Source organism: Rhizophagus irregularis, chromosome 1 (genome assembly GCF_026210795.1).
Source record: "Rhizophagus irregularis chromosome 1, complete sequence".
NCBI lineage: Eukaryota > Fungi > Glomeromycota > Glomeromycetes > Glomerales > Glomeraceae > Rhizophagus > Rhizophagus irregularis.
The window spans coordinates 6909762-6932673 of NC_089429.1; the positions used below are offsets into that span (position 1 = coordinate 6909762).

General features: G+C 25.8%; 3 protein-coding genes across 3 annotated transcripts; 2 read left to right on the plus strand and 1 right to left on the minus strand.

The window, feature by feature from the left end:
* Nucleotides 1-1524: 1524 nt before the first annotated feature.
* On the plus strand, nt 1525-2388 carry OCT59_001404 (uncharacterized protein; the record flags this gene model as incomplete). The annotated part of the gene is made up of 1 exon (XM_025331807.2): nt 1525-2388. The coding sequence occupies one exon, from the start codon at nt 1525-1527 to the stop codon at nt 2386-2388; it is 864 nt and encodes a 287-aa protein (XP_025182115.1).
* An 11807-nt stretch (nt 2389-14195) lies between these two features.
* On the minus strand, nt 14196-15012 carry OCT59_001405 (uncharacterized protein; the record flags this gene model as incomplete). The annotated part of the gene is made up of 2 exons (XM_066139543.1): nt 14196-14670; nt 14936-15012. 2 exons carry the CDS (start codon nt 15010-15012, stop codon nt 14196-14198), a joined length of 552 nt encoding a protein of 183 aa, XP_065988940.1.
* Nucleotides 15013-21412: 6400 nt separating this feature from the next.
* OCT59_001406 (uncharacterized protein) lies at nt 21413-22912 on the plus strand (the record flags this gene model as incomplete). The annotated part of the gene is made up of 1 exon (XM_066139544.1): nt 21413-22912. The coding sequence occupies one exon, from the start codon at nt 21413-21415 to the stop codon at nt 22910-22912; it is 1500 nt and encodes a 499-aa protein (XP_065988941.1).

Sequence of the window (22912 nt, forward strand, 5' to 3'; positions counted from 1 at the left end):
TCAATTAAAAAATCAACTGGACATAAAGAAAACTGGACATATTTCTTATGTCTATCACAATTTGATGAAATATAGCTTAATAATTTCTTCAGAAAAAAGTTTTCTAACTATTTTATATATTTTAAAATAGTTTTATTATTTATATCATTATTATTTTAAGTGACACAATTTAACTTCTCCTTTTTTGTCACTCCCAACTCCTGTAATTTTAAAAATTGAAAATTGAACCTACATTTTTTTGATAATATTAATATTAATATTTATGTGGTTCCATTTTTTTTAAAATAATTTATTATGAAAAAAGAATAAGGAATAATGATGAAACTGAACTTTTATTATTCAAGTTTACCAATTGAACACATTCGCTTTCTTTCATGATGTTGAAGAAATGCGCGAAAGATTTTTGAAAATCAATGAAGAATTTTTAAAAATTATGGCATTGTTTCAGAATTCGAGATAGAAGAATATGAAGTTTTCTGAGTTTATAACAACTTTCAACTTCTATTAATCAAATATACAAGTATTATGTGGTTCCTGCATTTTATATAGGCAGGTAACAATAATATTTTTTACATAATTATTTTATTAAATAACTTCCCCTTTTTGTCACTCCTGACTCCTCATCATGCAGTAGTATTACAAAACTATTTACATCATTTGAACATTGACGCCAATTGATGAATGTGAGACTACTGAATTTAAATAATAATTAATCATGGCTTAACCCTATAAAAAATTTTTCAAAAAATGATCACTTGTTTGAGTTTCTTTGGAATGAAAACTAGAAAAATGATCATTTATAGAGTTTTTTCCAGAGTTTTTTTATAAAGTAATAGTAAATTCCTTGCAATGGTCTATATTCTATATTAAGTGAATTTATTACTTGATCAGGGTAAATCTACTCTTAAAAAAATTTGTTAGTTTTTATTTTATGAAATGGGTAACAACAACATTAATAACTATGCATTAGAAAAATGATGGGAGAAATATAGTAGTAGCAATATGGGATTGTGAAGTAGATATCCCAGGATTAACTAAATTTATTGAAAGCTGGTGCATTAAAAGAACTTAGTACTATACGGAATGTTTTTTCATGCCAGAATCCTTTCATTATTAAAAATTTAGAATACTTCAAATATCTGATTTTCACAAAAACAATTAATAAAAAAATTTTTTAGAAATTGATCATATGTCAGCAGAGTTTTTCTGGAGTAAAAACTAGAGGTATTGACATGTCTGTTATCTATTGTCATGATACCTAGACACATTGATTGATCCCAGAGCTATATCATGGTGACTCAACTCTTTAGTCAATAAGAATTAAGAAATAACTAATAAAAAATAAATTAGTCTTTATAAATCAAAGATTTTCTTCAATACACTTATTATTTACAAATATAAAAGTATACTCCTTTACTAGTTTTTTAAAAAGGTGTTACAACTTATTTTATATTTAATATATAGAAAATATAAAAAATAATATTATAGAAATAAATAGAAAATGACTTAATTGTGAATGAAGTTATGCTTTTAGCAAAATACGAGTGTACTAACGAGAATGAATTTAAAATTTTATTGAGAAGTTTGATAATAGGATTAATAATAGTTAGCGAAAGAAGTGATTTAATTTTAGGAATTAACGAAAAGATTAAAAATTGGTTATTTGATTTTATGACTAATTTAAGTAATAGGAAAAAAATTGACAGTGAATTTTATTTAGAGTTATTGTTTATAGAAAAATTATTAGATAATAATAATATAGTTTTGAAAGAACACGAAGTTAAAGAATATAAAAAATTAGTAGAAAAAAAGAAAAAAGCAAGAGAAATATTAAAAGATAAAAATATTATACAGATGATGAATTATAAAATAGATATAATAGATGAAGCGTTTGTTAACGAATATAATTTGATTTGGAACAAAAAAATAGTATTAGGAGGATATAGAAATTGGAGAAAAAAAGTGACAGATGTGATATGGAAAAACAAAATACTCAATAGTGAAAAATTGGATGATTTGTTTATGTATAATTTTAGAAAAGAATTCGATTGGGAAACAACTTTGAAGTTTATCAGTAATCGTTCTATTTTCACTTCTAGGCAATGTAATCAGAAAGATACATATGATAGATCTTATAGGATAAAAAATATTTTAAAAGAACTGCCAACTTATGATACTCTTCTTAAAAGAAATACGAATAGAATAGACAATGATCTATGCAAGAGATGCAATAAAAATGAAAAAGAAACTTGGAAACATATTTGGATTTGCGAAGGTAACGAAGTAATGATCGACGAAGTTGCGCAAAAAGCAATTTATAGATTCAAAAAGATTTTAGAAACTAACGATCAACAAGATGAAATTAAAATTTCAATTTTGATTTCATGAGGATATTAGAACAACCTTCATTATACTTAGAGGAAAAATCTGAATATGGGAAATTTTAAGAAGAGTATACAATAATAATTTCAATAACTTAACGAAATGTAAAAAAGAAAAAGATGATGAGGTAAAAAATTTAACGAAAAAAATAAAAACAGAAAATAATCTATTAAAAAAACAACAAAAGAATTTTTATAAAAATCTTAGTCAGGTAATGCTAAACAGGTTAATAGGAGCGATAGCAGATGATCTAATATTAATAATATTTGGGATCAAACGATTAAAAGTTATAGTTATTAAATTTGAATTTTATTTTTTACATAATTAGTTTTTAGTTAATTTTAGAATAGTATTTCTTTATTTTTGGTCTGATAACTTATATAGGGATTAGAGAATTTATTCTTTAAGCTCTAGGTGTTTTATAATTATTAATATTAATAAAATGCGTTACTATTTAAAAAAAAAAAAAAAAAATTATAGAAATAAAAATGCTAACTAGTACTAGAGAAATAGTAGAACAATCAACAATATAAAATATCAGAATTTTTAAATTATTAGTAAAATTTTTATAACTAATATTATATAGTCAAAATTATAGAAAAATTATTATAATTCATTACATTAATGGTTGAACAAATTCTAATAACTTTAATACAATTAATAATGTTATACTAATAAAATTGATGTTCATTTGTAATAAAAATTGACAAACAGTGCAGTGTAGAAAGAATTTTTACTACTTATTAGTAAAGCTTTACAACTAGCATGATATTATAAATACTATACTATATAACGACTATTAATACATATTGATAATTGAATAAATTCTAACAACCCTATGATATTATCTAGTACAAAATAAATTATTGTATATATAGAGCTACATAGTAAGAATTATTAATTATTTATTAATTGATTGTAAATGAATTATCTATTTTCAACAAATATTGAGAAGATAGTAATTAGTAACCAAAAAGAAGTTTTATCATATGTCATAAAAGCAATCTAGAGTAAAATATAAATTTATAGCTTAATTACAGTATAATAATAATATATGATTAATATTCTTTAATCATTAAACCAATATGGAGTAAAATCATGTATATCTCGGATATGTACGGTACCTCTAAATAAATTTTTGTGTAAATATCATTATTTAGATAAAAAAAAAAGGAGAGAAAATGAGTCTTACTTTATCGCGCATCCCTTTGCATAGACATTATTTTTTTATTTACATTTTTGGAATATTAATTAGCTAATGTGACCCCTTCCGTGACCCGCATTCGCAATTTTAATCCGAAATTCTTCGTTAACAACAAAAGCAAACTGACACATATTAAAAATAATTTTATTGTTATGTTTCTAATCTAAATAAAAATTAATTATAAAGCAATGACGTATTTATTTAATAATATATTAAAAAGGAAAAAACATGATTTAAACTTCTTTCTTTCAAATGCATTTTGATATACTAATATGCAATATACATTTTTTTCAAGACAATTACGCGTATGTTGTATTTGAAATCCCGAATTCTGATAAATATTAATAATGTCATTCAATCTTATTAATAAAATTCTAAATCATTTTTTTCTTAAAAAAAGTGTCAGAAATTACTGGAGAAATAGCAAAAAAATTCACTTTTTTTTTACAAAAAGAAATTCAAAAAAATTAAATATGCGTATTCATGCAAAAATTCATTCTCATAATTATTCTTACTTGATTCATTCTTTAATACCTATTAGTATTTCTCACTTTAATCTTAACAAGTTCCCTCGACATCATAATATTGCCACAATTTATTTCATCTCTTACAAAAACAAACGAAAATTCAATTCCCATTTCTTTTTACTATAATCTTAATAATGTCTCTAGCATAATGCTGAGGCATTTTTAAACGATGGATCATATAACATTAAATGAAAAACAAAAGGTGGAGATTATAGTCAAAATAAGTCAAAATAGTGAGCTCTTAATATAATTATATAATTGAAGCATATTACCACTATTTTCAAATTCTTATTGTAATCCCAACTTTACAAAATGAGAATCAAAAATACATTCATTCCTTAAAATTATCTGATTATTAGTTATCTCATCACATATCCGTCACAGTACCCGCCATCCACGTCCAATAACACTTCACATTTGCCTCGAATAATGTCTTTCCTTGCCTTAATTATGCCATTAATAATTGCCAGAAGACAAAATATAATATTAGCATAGTTCCCTATATCTTCTAAGAAATCAAGTTATCGACAAAAAATTATAAAAATTAAACTTAATTAATAAAAGAAAAAAATATTGATTTATTAATTAAATATTTCGTCTATTTTGAATTATTTTAAATATTTTGAATTAAATAAAAATTTAATTTTTATTCATTCATAATATTATTATAATTTAATAGGTGAAAATTATTATGATGAATAGGATGATAAGAATTTATTCTAGTTTGAAATTTAATAAAATTTACCAATTTAAATTTTTTGCAAGTTGATAAATATTTTTTTATTCATTCAATGAAAATAATAAATTTGGCCTGTGATAATTATCGCCAGTGATATAATTTCACATCTATTGTATATTAATTAAGTAAATGAAATTTAAAATAAATTTCTAATAATAAATAAATATAATTCCAATTCTTTTTTTTGATTCTGCTGGCTAAGATCATTAATGATGCAGGCCATTCAAAATGATAATTTCTTAATAATTTAAAAGAATAAATTAGTTAAACGAGATTTTTATTAATAAAAATATTACAGGGAAATGGCTTTCCTTTTTTGATAAAAAGATCAAAAAAAAAAATATAAAATGAAAAAGGAAACAGCTTTCCATCTAATCGCAGAAGAAGAGGAAGCAAGACGTTTAGAGGAGGAAGATCTACCTTTTCTCTTTCGTAAAAAAATTTAATATTGGAAATACTGAAATGGTCAATGTAGAACAAATTGTCTTTTGTAATTTAGAAGTTTTATCGATCTTTTAGAGCCACACTGATTGGTTACGTCACATAGATCAAGGACATCCTCTATTATTATGATAAATTAAGAGAACATTTTTTTTACTTCAAATTAAAATAATGTAGTAAAAATTATTTTTATTGTAGTTTTTTTTTATTATTAACGTGACCATTTGAAAAATGATGTTCCAAAAGTTTTAGTTATGAAATTTGTGTTCAAAAAGTCAAATTAAAGAAGAAAAAGACACCAAATAATATAAAGCAATACAACATAATTCGGTATTTTGAAAATATTGTTATTAAAAATACAAAATTACTTAAGGTTTTTTTCAAAAAAGTGAACATGCTGCATTTTACATACATATCAACTAAATAAAAGTTAAATAAATAACTCAGAGCATGAAAATTTTACTCAATCTAACTAGAACGAAAACTAAGTAATCAAAATACATAATCCCAATGAAGATAAAAGAAATGAAACATGATACATAAATAACAAAAAATTGAAGTAATGATAAATAACCATACAGTTATGACATACCACTAGATTAAAAATGTCAAAATTACAAAGGAAAGATTGTAACGTTAATCTCAGAAAATAAATTATTAGCTGTAACTTTTATTATTGATTGATTGATGATTTAGAATTCTTTAAAATACGAAACAAATTTGTTTATTCACGAATAATAAACCTTCAAGCTTTTCTTTCAGCAGGAAGAAGGAATTCTCCAGTTTCAAATGAAATAGAACAAATTTTTAATGAAAGACATTATGATAGAGAACCATTTATCTCATCATTTTCTAGGGCTTTTGTGTTAGCTTATGAAATGTGTGAAAAACATATATCTACTAATCATCCAACTTTACCACTATTTAGAGCAATACTACAATGCTTTGACCCAAGATTTATTCAATCCAATATCACAGCTCATCGTTGGGAGATTATAGAATTATTGAAGAATTTCAATTTCTGACAGATACTTTAATACAAGAATGGAGTATTTACTGTTGATTTGCCCTATAAGAAATATGTATACGGAAAGGAAACGTTTTGTATACATTTTATGTACGTTTCTATAGATTCCGTATACAAATTCCGTATATTTTTATTTTTATTTTTATTTAACAGTAATAGTTAGCGGATACAAATTTTATAAACATATCAAAAATGAAAAAGTAAAATAAAAAAATGAACTAAACTATCAGAAGAATCTACTTCGACGGTGGGGCAATTAAACACGAAACTATTAAAGATATAACCAACTACACCTAAAAACCATTTCTTTAATTAACCCACTACCTCCCATACACTAGCCGAAACTTGGTAAGTTGAAGCCCGCCCTGCAGAAGAAAGTAAAATTGACCCTATAAAATTATATAAATCAACTACTAAAATCTACGATGGCGCTACGAAGTAAGATTAGTATAAAATTCTATTATATTTTTGCCAAAATAAATGTAATTTCTAACACTATCTAAAGAATCATAATGAATAATATTATTATTACTATTATTATTATTAGGTAATGAACGAACGCTTTTAAACTCTAATTTTTTCTTTTTAGTCAACCCTAAAGAACGTTCAAATTCCTTCAAATGCGAACACCTTGGAATCCAAACCTCTTCAAATATCTCATTAAAAATAAACTGCCTCATTTGAATTAAAACATCAGCAACGTTTTTCTTTGTAGTCCAAGAACTCAAAAAATCTGAAAGTGACATAGGTATAAGTCCTTTAATAAGATCAATGAAAGTAAACACGTTAGGATCATAAGATATATCCCATATATCAAGCGCCATAAGAGCATTAAAATCGTGTATATTATCGTTATATTCCAAAATCCAGGTCAAGAGATGATTAATAGTCTTATCTCTAATGTTGTGAATAATATCATAATGACCACTACATGTCCAGACATGATTAAAAGTTTCGTCTTGTAGTCCACATATAGGGCACATCCAACCATCATATAAGTCAAGCAATGATTTCTTCATCTGTTCAATTGTAGGAATTTCTTCAATTAATAAGTGAACTTTTTGAGCTTTCATTTTAGAAGAAGAAACAGAAGTTTCATTGTTATTTATATCACAATTTAAACAACTAAATGTGGATGTCCAGTCAACTTCTAACGTGCGATATTTAGAATTTCTGTTTAAATTAATAAATTTTTCCAATCCTTTGTAGTTGCATATATTTTTCAAAAATGAACGCAGCTTATTTTCAATAATAATCCCATTCCAACAAGGAAGAACTTTCATCATACAAGCATCCCGTTGAAAAACTATATAGCGATCCTGATCAGTATGTGCAATTTTCGCCAAATTATCTACATAATTATTACCCATATCATCACCATGAGCAACAACTTTAAACATTTCCACATGCAAGTTCAATGTTAATATAATTCTACATAAAATAGCCCATAAGAAATTATTATTAGCCTTAAAGTATTCTCGTGAAGTTTGAGAAAATCTTGAGTTCTTTAATTTTTCAAATTGTGTAATTACGTTAAGCGAATCTGTATTAATTCTAACTTTGCTATTTTTTGGAACAACGCTTAATGCTAAAAGGACTGCTAATAATTCTCCTCTATATGCAGAAGGCCATTTATCAATAGTAGAATAAAATTCTATATGAGGTATATCAAATAAATCACTAATCTGAGCGAAAGCGCAACTAATACTACATTGTTCAGTACCTAATTCTATTAATGATCCATCGGTGTAAAACTCAAAAATATAATAATTGTTGTTGTCAAAAGGAGCTAATGTGCGTTGTATAGTTAACAAGTCATTTCTTGAAGTTGAAGAATCTAATAAATCCAAAATTATATTATCTTGCACTTGTGATGAAATCACGTGATTTTGCGTTAACGCTTGATGTATAATATCATACTTCTTTTTTGCAAAATCAAAAATGTCAAAAATATTAAATTCTATTAAGTTTGTAAGTTGACTAGGTGCAAATTGAGAATCTGTTAATAATGGTACTAAACATTCCCAGTCAGCAGAAAACGTACAAGGTGATCGTAATGATAATGATGCATTAGCAGCACATCCATATTCCATACATTGATATATATAAGTATGTGTATTGGTACATCTAGACATATCAATATGAAAATGTTTAATAACAGGTCGTTGTGTATCATCTATTCCTTGAATTTTACCAATAACTACAGAGTTAAATTGTGAATTATAAACGGCTATTAAAGATCTATTTTTTTTAGCAATATCATATGATCGAGCCTCTTCCATATTGTCAACACGAGCGCCAAATAATTGTGTTATATTAAGAGTCAAATGAACACCATCTGAAGTAATTAAGTTTCTAATATCTGAATACCATTTAGTTTCTTTCCGTTGTGAAAAAACAGGAATATAAGCCTTAATAAGTATTTCTTTCCATAACAATAAACGAGATTTATCACCTGAAATAATTTGATCTAAAAATAAAATATTCTTTTCACGAAGTCTCATCCTATATTTGGAATAATATGCATTATCAACCACGTCTTCCAAAGGAATTGTACCTCCTTTAATTGATGGAAAAATAAATTTATCTAAATTTTCTAACGAAATATTGTTATCATAACATAATAAAAGCATATTAAGAATATAATTATTTTTTCGTGTATGCGGAACACGATTATAAGGAAGTTTTTCTATCAATGGGCGCGATGTCCATAATACAAATTCCGTATATTAAAACAATAAAAAGATATTATTGGGCGTTTTTTATAAAACTAGTAACGATTTTGTTGATCATTTGTTGATCATTTATTTTAAATTTATTATAAATTTTGTCACAAGATTTTCTATGGAAATCATTTCTCAATTTGTTATTAAAACACCTGCTGAATTGCCTCGAAATTGAAAATCATTTCCCTTTTTATAAAAAAATTTCCTTTTTGGTAAAAAACTCTCAGATTAATCTTATATAACTTTATGTAAATGTCAATGACAATGTCAATGTCAGTGACAATGTCAATGTCAATGTCAATGTCAATGACAATGACAATGAAAAAAACTTCTAATGCCAACTTTTCGCAAAAACTCTTCCTGTGCCACTAAAAGTCCCTGTTAAATTGTTGCATCATTCAATATTTGCATAATTTCATTTTTTTGTTGATCATTAAAATTTCATAAAATATTGCAAAAAAATAAAAAAATTGTAAAAAAAACGTTTCAGCGTTTTTTCATATAATATTATTAAAAAAAATGCCAAAAACTTTTTTTTTTGCATTACTATTAAGAAAAAAACGTTTTGGCATTTTTCCATATAAAATTATAAAAAAAATAACACAAAAACGTTTTTTCTTCATTTTTTATTTTTTTAACAAAAAATGTCAAGACTGACATTTTTAATTAAAAAAAACCAATATTTTTTTGATTTTTAATCACAAAAATGTCAAGTCTGACGTTTTTAATTAAAAAAATCATTTTTTTTGATTTTTTAATTACAAAAACGTCAAGTCTGACGTTTTTAATTAAAAAAAAACCAATATTTTTTTGATTTTTATTTTTTAATCACAAAAATGTCAAGTCTGACGTTTTTTAATTAAAAAAATCATTTTTTTGATTTTTTAATAACAAAAACGTCAAGTCTGATGTTTTTAATCAAAAAAATCATTTTTTTTTGATTTTTTAATTACAATAACGTCAAGTCTAACGTTTTTAATCAAAAAAATCATTTTTTTTTTTGATTTTTTAATTACAAAAACATCAAGTCTGACATTTTTAATCAAAAAAATTATTTTTTTTTGATTTTTTAATTACAAAAACGTCAAGTCTGACGTTTTTAATTAAAAAAAACAATATTTTTTTGATTTTTAATTACAAAATGCCAACTGCCAAGTCTGACGTTTTTAATTAAAAAATCAATATTTTTTTGATTTTTAATCACAAAAACATCAAGTCTGACATTTTTAATTAAAAAAAACCAATATTTTTTTTGATTTTTAATCACAAAAACGTCAAGTCTGACGTTTTTAATAAAAAAATCATTTTTTTGATTTTTTAATTACAAAAACGTCGAGTCTGACGTTTTTAATTAAAAAATCATTTTTTTTGATTTTTTAATTACAAAAACGTCAAGTCTGACGTTTTTAACTAAAAAATCAATTTTTTTGATTTTTAATTACAAAATTGTCAAATCTAACGTAAAAAATAATTTTTTGAATCATAAAAATGTCAAATCTGACGTTTTTAATTAAAAAATCATTTTTTTTTATTTTTAATCACAAAAATGTCATGTCTGACGTTTTTAACTAAAAAAATCATTTTTTTTTTTGATTTTTTAATTAAAAAACGTCAAGTCTGACGTTTTTTAACTAAAAAAGTCATTTTTTTGATTTTTTAATCACAAAAACGTCAAGTCTGACATTTTTTAACTAAAAAAGTCATTTTTTTGATTTTTTAATTACAAAAACGTCAAATCTGACGTTTTTAATAAAAAAAATCATTTTTTTTATTTTTAATCACAAAAATGTCATGTCTGACGTTTTTTAACTAAAAAAGTCATTTTTTTTTTATTTTTTAATTACAAAAACGTCAAGTCTGACGTTTTTTAACTGAAAAAGTCATTTTTTTTGATTTTTTAATTACAAAAATGTCAAGCCTGACATTTTTTAACTAAAAAAGTCATTTTTTTGATTTTTTAATTACAAAAACGTCAAGCCTGACGTTTTTTAACTAAAAAAGTCATTTTTTTGTTTTTTTAATTACAAAAACGTCAAGTCTGATGTTTTTAATAAAAAAATCAATTTTTTTTATATTTAATTATAAAAACGTTTGATGACCCGACCCAAAATTTACGAGTCAATCTGACAGTATAATGATTATAACTCACTAATAATTACCAAGTTACTCTAGTTTAATAAACAATTCATTTTTGAACATTTTTTAAAAAAACTAATGTATACGAAATGTATACGGAAAAAATTAATCATACGGAATGTATACGGAATTTTTAAACTTAATATTTTTAGAAAATAATTTTACAAAAATCTCGTAACATAACATGAGATCACATGATTGTTTATTGTTTTGTTATGATACGTTTTTTGTTTTTTATATAAACCCTTACTTTGATGAGTTTGATCTTCCGATCTTCCTTTCTGTCTTTCCCTTCCTTCTCTTTTCTCTTGTTTTATTTTTGTTATTTTTTCTAAATTTTTCTTCTTTTTTCGTCACCCCTTTTAAAAAAATATTTTTTTTTTCGTACCTCACTTTAAAAATTTTTTTTTTCGTCACTCCCTTAAAAAAAAAATTTTTTTTGATTTTATTCTTTTATTCCCACTATTCCCACTCTTCTTTTTTTAAAAAAAAATTTTTTATTTTTCTAACTTTGACGTCCTCCCTTTAAAAAAAAAAATTTTTTTTAACTTTCCTAACTTCGTTACCCTCTTTTTAAAAAAATATTTTTTTTGATTTATTCTTTATTCCCCTTTCTTTTTTATTTATATATATCCCTTTTTTTATTTCATAGGCCAGCAGATTTTTTTTTGTGAGAAGATTCAGTTTCTTTTTTCTTTTTTGTAGATCAGTTTGGGAGTCCTTTCCTTTTTGTAGGATTGTTTAGGATTTTTTTCTTTTTTTAGGTCAGTTCAAATTTTCTTTTTTTTTTTTGTAAGTTGGGTTCAGATTCTTTTCTTTTTGTAGGTTGTTTCAGTTTGTTGCTTCAGAGTCTTCTTTTTTTGTAGGTCAGTTTTGGATTTATTTTGTTGTTTTGGTTTCTTTTTCATCAGATGCTTCATAATTCTTTTCATTTATGTAGGTCAGACATTCTGGAGTTCTCTTTCTTTTTTTGTAGGAATGCTGACCTTTGGTGACTTGGACGATTGCAGATACTATATGAAGGGGGGGGTTTTGTTTCCAACTAAGCTAGACATTCTTATGTTTCTTTTTTTGTTGTTTGACTCCAAATGAACCTGAACTTATAGATAATTTTGGTTGCAATAGGTGGTTTTAATAAAGAGGGAATTTTCATAATGTATTTGTATTTTGTTTATTTTTTATTTTTTATTTAATTTAAATTTAATAAAGTAAAATTAGATTTATGTAAATATAATTATAGTAAACTGTAATACAAATAGTAAATTCAGTGACCAAATCGTATAAATTTCGTGATAAAATCAGTGATCAAATCATGTAAATTCCATATGAATTCCGTGCAAATTCCGTATCCAAACCATATTTTTAGTGATACGGAATTGTGCATTTTTCCGTATCCTATTATGATACGTTATTTCTAAGGAAAAAAATCGTATAAAAACTTTATAAAAAACGTATCCCAATTTTTTTATAGGGATGGAAGAATTTAAAGATTTAGATATACAGCATATTGGCGGTAAATCACATTTTATTACCAGAACTTCGTTCAATATCTACACTAGATACTGGCCATATATATCTCAAAGCTAATAAACTAAGTTTTTATAGTCATAAAAGTATATTATCAGATAGAAGAGTGACGCTTAAAAAAGAAAGCATTAAAATGCTTAAATTTCTTTATTTCAATCCGAATGGTAATATTTACAAGTTAGTGAAATTTTTTTGTAAAGACGAAAATTGTAAAATAAATAAATAAAAAATCGATTCTGAATTATTTTAATGTTAATTCTGGCTGAAATTATGTTAATTTCGGCCAAAATTATAATCACGATTTTCGCACCATCACGACAACCCATTCTGGACACCCTAGACTGGCTTCAAGACTGTTTCCTGAATCGCAAATAAGTTTTCATTTTCGAATATTTAAAAAAAATTCAGCTTTTTTTTTATTAATTTGTTTTTTCTTTTCTGGCACCGGAATCCTAGATAGGTTTTCGAAACGTAGAGTCATCTGATATCACTTGACCTGTTTGAAGCTCTAGACGTGTGTCCAAAGGGATCAAGGAACCCAATTTCATAATGAACTATTGAATTCAGTGAACATAAACACTTACGAACAAACCATATTTGAAAAAATATTTGCTACCTTAAATTGGTTTATTTACTTTACTTTTCACTTTATTATTAATTTGATATTTATTTTTAGTCATGACAAATTTTTTTTTATTTTTTTCTATAATCTCTGGCGAAAAAAATCTTGATTGGGAACTAACAAGTCAAAATCTGAAAGAATGAACAGAAAATTAATTTTGTATTATAAGGATGTTCCATTAAGAAACTAGTACATATAGTTTAATATTAGAAATATCGATTATATAAAAGTAAATATGGTTTAAACCTTGATTTTTTTTTTTAATTCAAGAAGAGTAGAAATCATTGGCAGAAATACATTTATAGCTAGTATATGTAATAATAAAAAAACAAAGGGGACTAACTGTAAATCCACACTTGAACATTCATCCCGACACCAGCAAATTCCTGATGGCAGGACCTCACACTTCGAAAAAAGAGTACGACTTCCCTGATGAAGCTACGCCACCAAAAAAAGTCCAAAGCACTGGGTGAATTAAGGAATGAATAGGGACAAGTCCCTCTTCCCCGAAGGAGCTAAAGACAATCCTAAAAAAGAAAATTCTAATTAAGATCCGTATTTTGCTTTCGGCACGAGGCCGTCACTTGTCAATACTGTAATAAGTTGAATGGTTCACACTATTCTAAATGTTAATGATGTAGTAAAGGTGAAATATATTAACTACGTGTGTAATAGAAAAAAAAATATATGTGACTCTGAAATTATTGCTCAACAATTGTAAAAATAAGAGCGTCTCCCTTGGCTGAAGAGTCTTCTGGTTTAAAAAAATCAGTCGAAAGACGGAGTTTTTTATCTGGATGTATAAACCTGTGTAAGTCTAGGTTTTTATTGTTGTTGTATGCGGACGGGTTTTAACTGAAAGTTTTAGTATCGTCTGAGGTATCTCCTTTGTAGAAGTAATCGATCATGATCGCTTTTAATTTTTTTCTTTTTGAGTCTGTCACGACGTTCAGAGAACGACGTCATGTGTTTGTGATAAACGTTTTGGAAACGAGTGAGATCTTGCGTAAGATTCACGCATTGTTCTATTTTCTTAAGAGATGTAATGAGGAGTTTTGATTGATTAGTCTCGTCAATAAGACGTTGTTTGGTTGCTTCTTCTGCATCGTGGACTCGTTTGAGTCGTCTAACTTCTGTAAACCATCTGTTGCTACCCGGTATTATGAAGGTACGTTTCGTGCGAGTACTCTGTACGTATAGGGGACCATTAGGTATAAAAGGTAAAAGGTCATCTGGTATAGCAAAATCATATCCATGATTAAAAACAGGTGTTGTAGAAGGCGTTTGAAGAGGAACTTGATCATAAGTCGAAACCGAAGTTTTCGATGTAGCCGGTAGGCTAAATGAAGTTGTCAGTTGGTAAAAGAAATTTGTAATTATCTTCACAAGAATTTTTGATCGAATTTGTGATATCTCAAGTGTTTAATCGGTTTGTTAACTTGTGATTTTAAAAAAAGAAATCTATGTTTTTTTGGCGGTTGCGCATTTGTGTTCCATGTCCATGAGATCTGGATCTTTGATCATAGAGTGAGCGGAACGTAAGATGCGATCACAGCGCCGTTTGAAGCGGGCGCGTTGTCTCTTTGCGGTACGAGGGTTTGAACTATAATAATGACGAAACTTTCAAATTTTTTGCGATAAATATATCTTTTGTCGTGGTTGAAGAAGAATTGACGGCCATTGGCTTGATAGCTGACTGTATGTTTGAGGCGGTTTAAACCTTAATATTGATTGGGATTTTTCAACAAAGAGACGTATACGATCACGTGATATAGCTGATTACGAAATTTTTACGTAAGAAGATCACGTGTTGTACTTCATGTGCAACTTGTACGACAAACTTGCAAAGTTTTTCCGGATAAATTTTTGAATAAGAGAAAAAGAAATAAAAGAAATTAAAAATATTCTTAAAAATATATATAATTTATATTTTGAGATGAATAATATCGAAAATATATATATATATATATATATATATATATTTTTTAAAAAACTATTATTTTTATTTTTATCTTAAATATTTCACGCTAAAAAAATACCACTAAATTTTGACAAAATAAAAAAAAATTGGAATTTTTTTTTTCTTTTGCGCTTGTTACTTTGTCTAATTTGTTTATATTCAGTTGATAAAAAAAAGGTTCATTTAGTCATGATGCATGTAAAAATGAATATATCAAATCCTGCAACAATCTTTCCTTTTTTAAAAAACCATTGATAAAATTTGATAAGTCCTTCCGTACAAATTCCGGATATAATATATACTATATAAATAAAAATTATTAATCTGTAATACTTTAATTGCATGTCTTTTTAAACAAGTTTTTTTTTTTGAGACTCAATTTGGTTCACAAATATAATATGCATAATTTTTTTTTTTTACATCAGTCATTCAAAGTTAGTTGAAAAAAAAGGATAAGGATCATATTACTAATAAAAATCTTATTACTAATAGATTGTAAAACTATAAAAAAAAACATACTTTACTTTTTGTTATCAATCACTTTTTCTAATGGATTCTTCTTTTTTTTTAAAAGAATTCTGTAAATCATGTAACAATTGTAACATTACCTTATCTTTATCAAGAATTGGCGTTTTCCGTTCATTCGAGAACGTGTTTACCATAAATATAAAATAAAATAAAATAAAATAAAATAAAAAAGATAAAAAAGATAAAAGATAAAAAAAAAAAAAAATTTTTTTTTAAAGTTACTCCTATCGCATTGATCATTTGATGCCATTAAATTACTCACTTGTATTACCGTTATTTATTAAAATTATTTACGTTCTTTCACATTAAAAAAACAATTTATTATATTTATTTATTGAATGTTTGGTATTTGTTCTCAAATTGTTCTCTTTCGATTGCCTTTTACAGAAATTTGTAGTGTCACGAAACAGGCAACAAAGTTATACAATGTTATACAATGAATCATCTAAATGGAATTAATTGGATCACTACTGCGGTGATTGAAGTTCATTCCAAAAAAATCCAGCCGATGTTTCCAGATTAGGATAAATTTTATAAAACATCGATTTAACCATATATGACTTTATATAAAATATACCAAAATTCCTATTCATTGAAGTTATTGTAAATAAAAAATGTAAATAAATAAACAGGATATTTTTTTTTATTCCCACCCATGATTAGTAAATAAACCTTAAGCGTCCCAATTAAAAAGGAAAATACGTACCTAATTGGTTTATTCTATGAAAAAGAAAAAATTAACAATTTATTACTTTTTATTAATAAAAACAAATATTCAATCAAAAATTAGAAATATTGATAACACTGCGAACTTTAATCTGATAAATTGTCGTGAAACATTAATTGCAGTTTAAACCATTGTCTGTTCTAATGACTTCGAAGAATAAAAGTGAAGAACAATAGGTTTCATTTTTGTCCTATCTTGATAAAATAATTTTCTTTGGTAGGATGTTCATGGATTGTAAAAGAAAAAAAATGAAAAACCTGCTGATAAATCATCGTAATACAGCTGGATACATCACCTGCTGGACACATTACCTGCAATTTAGAAAAAAAAAAATCTCACAAACAAGTTTTTTTGATAATAATGACACTATTTCGTATTCCCTTATCTCTTCTTATCTTTTTTATTAACCAAATTTATCATTTCATTAGATGTTTACAGGAGAAAAATTTGTTTCATATTAATTCATTCAATGATAAAATTGTTAAGTTTATTGTTGTAATCCTATAATACTCTATAATAGTGTTATTAAATTCAGATGAAATATTATAAGTATTTATCTATAAAAAAAAAGAATTGAATAAACTGCATGTCAATCAAAAAGTTATTTCAACTTTTCTTATAGATAATCTTACCGAATATAAATATTATAAGGATGTTGAAATAGTTATAGTAAATAGGCCTTATAAAAAGACTAAGGTATTTTTCCTCAAAAAATTCAAAAATTCAAAAAATCAGAATTATTTTCGCCCTACTTAATTCTATAAATTTTTTAAATCATCATGGAATCTTAGGGCAGTGACATTTATTATGTAATATCCATTTGTTATAAGTTTTAATATAAAATCTTATGTTCCATGATTATATATATTAAGACCTTTCTTTACTCCCCGCCCTAAAATATTACGTAATAAATGCCATTGCCCTTACTATTACGATTTTGAAGATTCCGAATATCAACAATTTCAACAACAATTTCAACAACTTCAACAACTTCAACAACTTCAACATCTTCAACAATTTCAACAATTTCAACTTTCGACATTATCAACAATGTCAACAATTTCAACAATTTCAATTTCAACTTTCGACATTATCAACAATGTCAACAATATCAACAACCTCAGCAACCTCATTTGTTACGGACAAAGTGACAAACCTTTTTTTCGACTCGGTCGTACGAAATCAATTAAGTAAATTTACAGTATAATTTTCACACTCATGATTTATTTCCAATTATGTCAATTTAACTTATTTTCGTGTCATTTTTCTTAATACTCCATTCATTAATATTATAGCGAAATTATTCTTAAAAAAATGCAAAGAAAAAGAATTAGCAGGTCTAATATTAATTCTAAAAGTACTGCCTCGCTCTCAACATCAGTTAGAAGGTTAACTTGCATTAAAACGTGATGAACTCAAAGACGAACAACTTTCAAATAAAGCAGCTGTTCAAGAAATTTTTTTCTAATAATGAGATCAATCAGGACTTTCGTTATACAAGAAACGTACAAAACCTATTTCTCCAGGTAAAAGCTCACAATAGGATGAAAAGCAACGACAAATGAAACGGACGCGTCAAAAATTTGGAAAATGTTGTCTGAAGAAGAAAAAAAAACAGTATAAATGCTTTTGATGGCCAAAAATTGGGCCAACCAGTTATTGATATTTTCTCGCATTTATATTAAAGATTTGCGAGATATAATCTCGTACATTCAATTTTTTTACAATTCGATCGACCATTACATGATTCTATCGATTATTTTTAATTTTAACAAGTAAACATTTAACATAACAGGGACCTTCTGATAATTAATAAAAAAAATATAAATCACAAATTAAATTATATATCTTTATTAAATAAATTGTTTAATACGTGTATCATGAATGCTAAAGCAACCACAGTTTAAGTTTATCTCAAATCTGCTTTTTTTTAAAAAGTTTTTTCGTTTTAATAAAAAAAATGAATTTTTTATTTATTTAATAAAATAATAAAAAAAAAACAATTCGTCAAGAACTTGTATTTACTATGTTACGTGTATTTTTAAACAAAAACTTCAGTTTAGGGTGCATACTATCACGTTTATTTAAAAAAATAATGCAATTTATTATTAAAAAAAAATTTTACTATGAATAGTATGATCCGAAATAATATAATAAAAAAATATATATAACTTATTAAAGCTTTCGTTCCTATAAAATTCAAGTTTTTAAATTCATTTTTTTAATTTTTTTCCCAAAATATAAAGTAAAGGTTTTTACCCTATAAAAAAGTTTGTGCTAAATTTGTGCCAAATGGGTTAATCATACGATATTTGTTTGGAATTTGTTCAATTTGTTCGAATTTTATATTATATTTTTAGTACAAATTTCGAATAAATGTTGTATGATTAGCCCGTTTTGGCACAAATTTAGCACAACCCTTTTTTATAGGGTTATTTTTCATCTGATCACGTATAAGAAATTAAAATTTTGTATCAGTTTACATATTATACAAATAAATACTATTTGGATAAAATTAATACATACCTATTAATTTTTTTATTTATTTTATTTCATTACAATCTGAAACAGATACATAAAATTTACACACTAACTATCTGACGTCACATATTCAACTAGTAATAGTGCACATCCCATAATAAAAGAAGGGTAAGAAGAAAAAAAATCTAAAGAAGAAAAAAGTAAAGTAAAATCTAAAGAAAAATCAAATAAATTTAACCTAGGTACATTATGTAAAAAATTAGAGCTAGCAAAATATATCCACATAGTGTCATCCGTCAGTATTTTGGCCGGCGTTAAGTATTGTAAGAGTTACGATAAAAATAATTGTAACGTTCTCGACGCGTGTTTTTTCGGTCGGAGATTGTTTGAATCGGTCGAATCTTGGTGCGATTTTTTGTTGTTTTGCGGGCTCGAAATTTCTTGAAAGAGTTTTCGTTAATATTGTAACGATATTTCCACTCCGCAAATATCTGTGCATATATCATAATGTAAATAATATACTAAATTATAAACGAAGATTAATAAAAGTTTTTTGAGAAGTTTGTCTGTGCTGATGGGCGGAAAGTGGCTATCAAGTCTTTTGGTATTAGGTTCAATAAAAAGGTGGTTAATGTCTTGTTTTCTATAATCGTAGAAATATCTATCTTAATGCATCCAATTAAAAAAGTTACAGCGATGAAAACTGTCTTCAGGGGTGAGAAAGGTCCAGAATAAATCTTTGTGTTTCTGGAAGATTGATATTGAACGTCCCGGAAAATTCCGGTTGAGAATGTCTAGTGTAGGAAGGTTTAAAGATGATGATTTCATTTTCCAACTTTCTAGTTTACTTAATAGTACGAGCGAACTCGGCGAAGTAGCTCGGTCAAAAGGATTATATAATATCCAGATGTGAGTGTAACGCCAGTCAGTATAATCGGCAATTGTTAATTCTTTGATCAACGCTAAAGATTTGTATGATAGGTGATGTTCAAAACGACGATAGTTAATGAGTTTCTTTAGGGTTTTGCAGATATTTCTGTCGATAGTAAATTCCTGATTGAATTCGAGCGTGCTTTTACTTTTTTCAGAGTAACCGTGAGATTTAAAGTTTTGATGACTTGTTTTATGCCAAATTAAAAGGTTGTTAATTTTCTGGAAACGTCTGTTTTTCAGAGAATTGAGCGGCGAGTAAAAGGTGTGGATAGTAGCTTGTGAGTCTGTAAATATTTCTTCTGTACTATTAGGAGGACAAATTAATAGTATAGAAAAGATCGCGAACGTTTCTGCTTTTGTGGAGTTAGCTCACTGCTCGAGAGATTCTTTGTGTGAAAGTGTGATGGTAGTCGATACATTCCTATAATTATTAATAGTAAAATTTCGTAATTAACTTTAGTTCATCACGTGATATAATTTAGAGAAATTTATTGGGTAAACACCACTCTGTTGAAACAATTTTTTTTAACCTTATATTGCCTTATTGTAAATAACAAAAAAAATTTGTTTATTGCAAATAAATTGTTACACAATTTTATAGTTTCTCTATAAAAATATTATCCAAACACTTGTTCAGTTTTTTGTTCGGAAAATCGACCCCGTTCCGAACATTTACTTGACATTTATTGAACATTTATCATGATATTGTACGCTTTTTATGTGGTCAAAAATTCTCAATCTCCGCATCTTGTATTAAATTGTAACAAATATTGTATAATAGCGTGCGAGTGTCCGGAAAATTTGACCCCATTCCGAATATTTATCGGACAAACATTTTTTATAGGGTTTTGTAAAACATCTAGCTACGCCAACTTCTAAACTCTAAAGGGTGTAGAGTTTTCTGAAAAATAAAAAATAAAAAATATGAAAATTACAATAAAAAAAATCAAAGTTCATGAGAATTTTAAATTAAATTTTGTGTTGATTGTCATTTATTTTGTCAAATAAATAAATAAAAAATTCTAACTTAAACAGTATATATATCTACCAAAAATACACTAACAATATAATCTATTATGACGCAATAAATAGTAAAGCAATATAATATAAAATAATATAAAATAGTATAATACAATAAAAATAATAAAATAAAAATCGTTTCATTGGTAATTAGTAATTACTTAAAACAAAAAAAAAATCATATGAAAAAATTAAAAAATAAAATAAAATAAATAAATTTTTTTTAGAAATAATTAAATCACCGTCACCTGTACTACCACGTTTAATGTACTATTTATATTGTATTCTTTGTATATTGTCGCACAGAACAATCCAATTTGGAAAATTTACCGGAGTTGATTCCGATTCCGATGTACATAAATAAATTATAATTTTCGTCTTCGTTGTTTTCGTTGTTTTCGTTTTTTTTTTTTTTTGAATTTTTGAATAAAAATGTCCAAACTCGGCAAAGACATTCTTATCTTAATATTTGAAGAATTACAAGATAATTCAAAATCCTTTTTTCCATGTTTAATGGTTAATAGACTTTGGTGTGAAACAGCTGTTCCAATTTTATGGAGGGACCCTTGGTCTTATAGCGGTATCGATTATGGAAATAAAAGCTATTTATTTACCATTATTACCAACTATTTTTTTGATAATATTAAAAAATTTATAACAGAGGAAAGAATCCAATTGTCTTCAGTTTTAGTTAAATCCACCCTGTTTGATTATTTATCCTTCTGCAGAAGTATCAACGTAAATACTATAAATAGTATAATTTCTATTGGATCAACTTTAGCTTATAACCAATTTATTATGCAACAAGAATTTTATTATTTCTTTATAAAAAAATGTCCAAAGTTGAAATATTTGAATACGAAATCAATTAAGCATCAAATATTTTACTTTCCAGAAGCTAAGACTTGTCTTGGATCACTTTGTGAATTAGAATTTGATACATCTATTGATTCAACATACTTTTATGGATTATCACGTTTCTGTCAACGTATACAGAAACTCGTCATTATTAATAAGGACACAAAACTTAATCATGGGGTTGTTAAATTAATTGAAGTTCAGAAGAGCTTAAAGCATTTTGAGTGGAAAGATTGTTTTTATGGTGAATATTTTGCGAAAGATGATCCATACGAACAAATTCTTATTGTTCTGGAAAAGAAAGCAGGAAGTCTCAATTATCTAAGATTATCGTTCCAATATGTGTTAAATTATGAACATACATTATTGTTAGAGATACTTCCAAAATTTTATAAACTAAAGATATTAATAATTGATCACTATCTTCGTCTTAATAAAGAACAATTAGAACAATCAGAAAAATTGGAAAAGCAGCCCGAACTTGAAATCCTTAATGTAGAACGTAATAGATTAAATACAGTTTCTAATATAATTAAAAATAGTGGAGGGCGTCTCAAAAAAATTTTATTCAAACCTTATTCCACTTCCGACTTTGAAACTGCTGACGAGAACTTTAATGAAAGTTCTCTCAATTTTATTCGTATAGTTTATGAAAATTGTCCTTCAATAGAATATTTGTCAATTTTATTTTCACCAACAAAGGAAAATTTCACTGAACTCGAAAAATTACTAAAAAGATGCCAAAATTTAAAGTCATTATTAATATTAATATTCGATACTAGCTTTAATGATTACGAAGACCATTTAAAGTATGGGGAAGAACTATTAAAAATATTAATTAGATCGGCACCGACTAATTTTAAAGAAATTATATGTGATAGTGAATTCAAATTTTCTTTAAAAATGATGGAAGAATTCTTAGTAAATTGGAAAGATAGACGTGCACTTACTATATTTACTGTAATTGATCCTTCATCCATCATAGAAGAGGATTTTACAGAATTAATCAATAAACATAAAAGTAATGGGGTAGTTAAAAAGTTTATTTATGATAATCCAATTCATGATTTATAA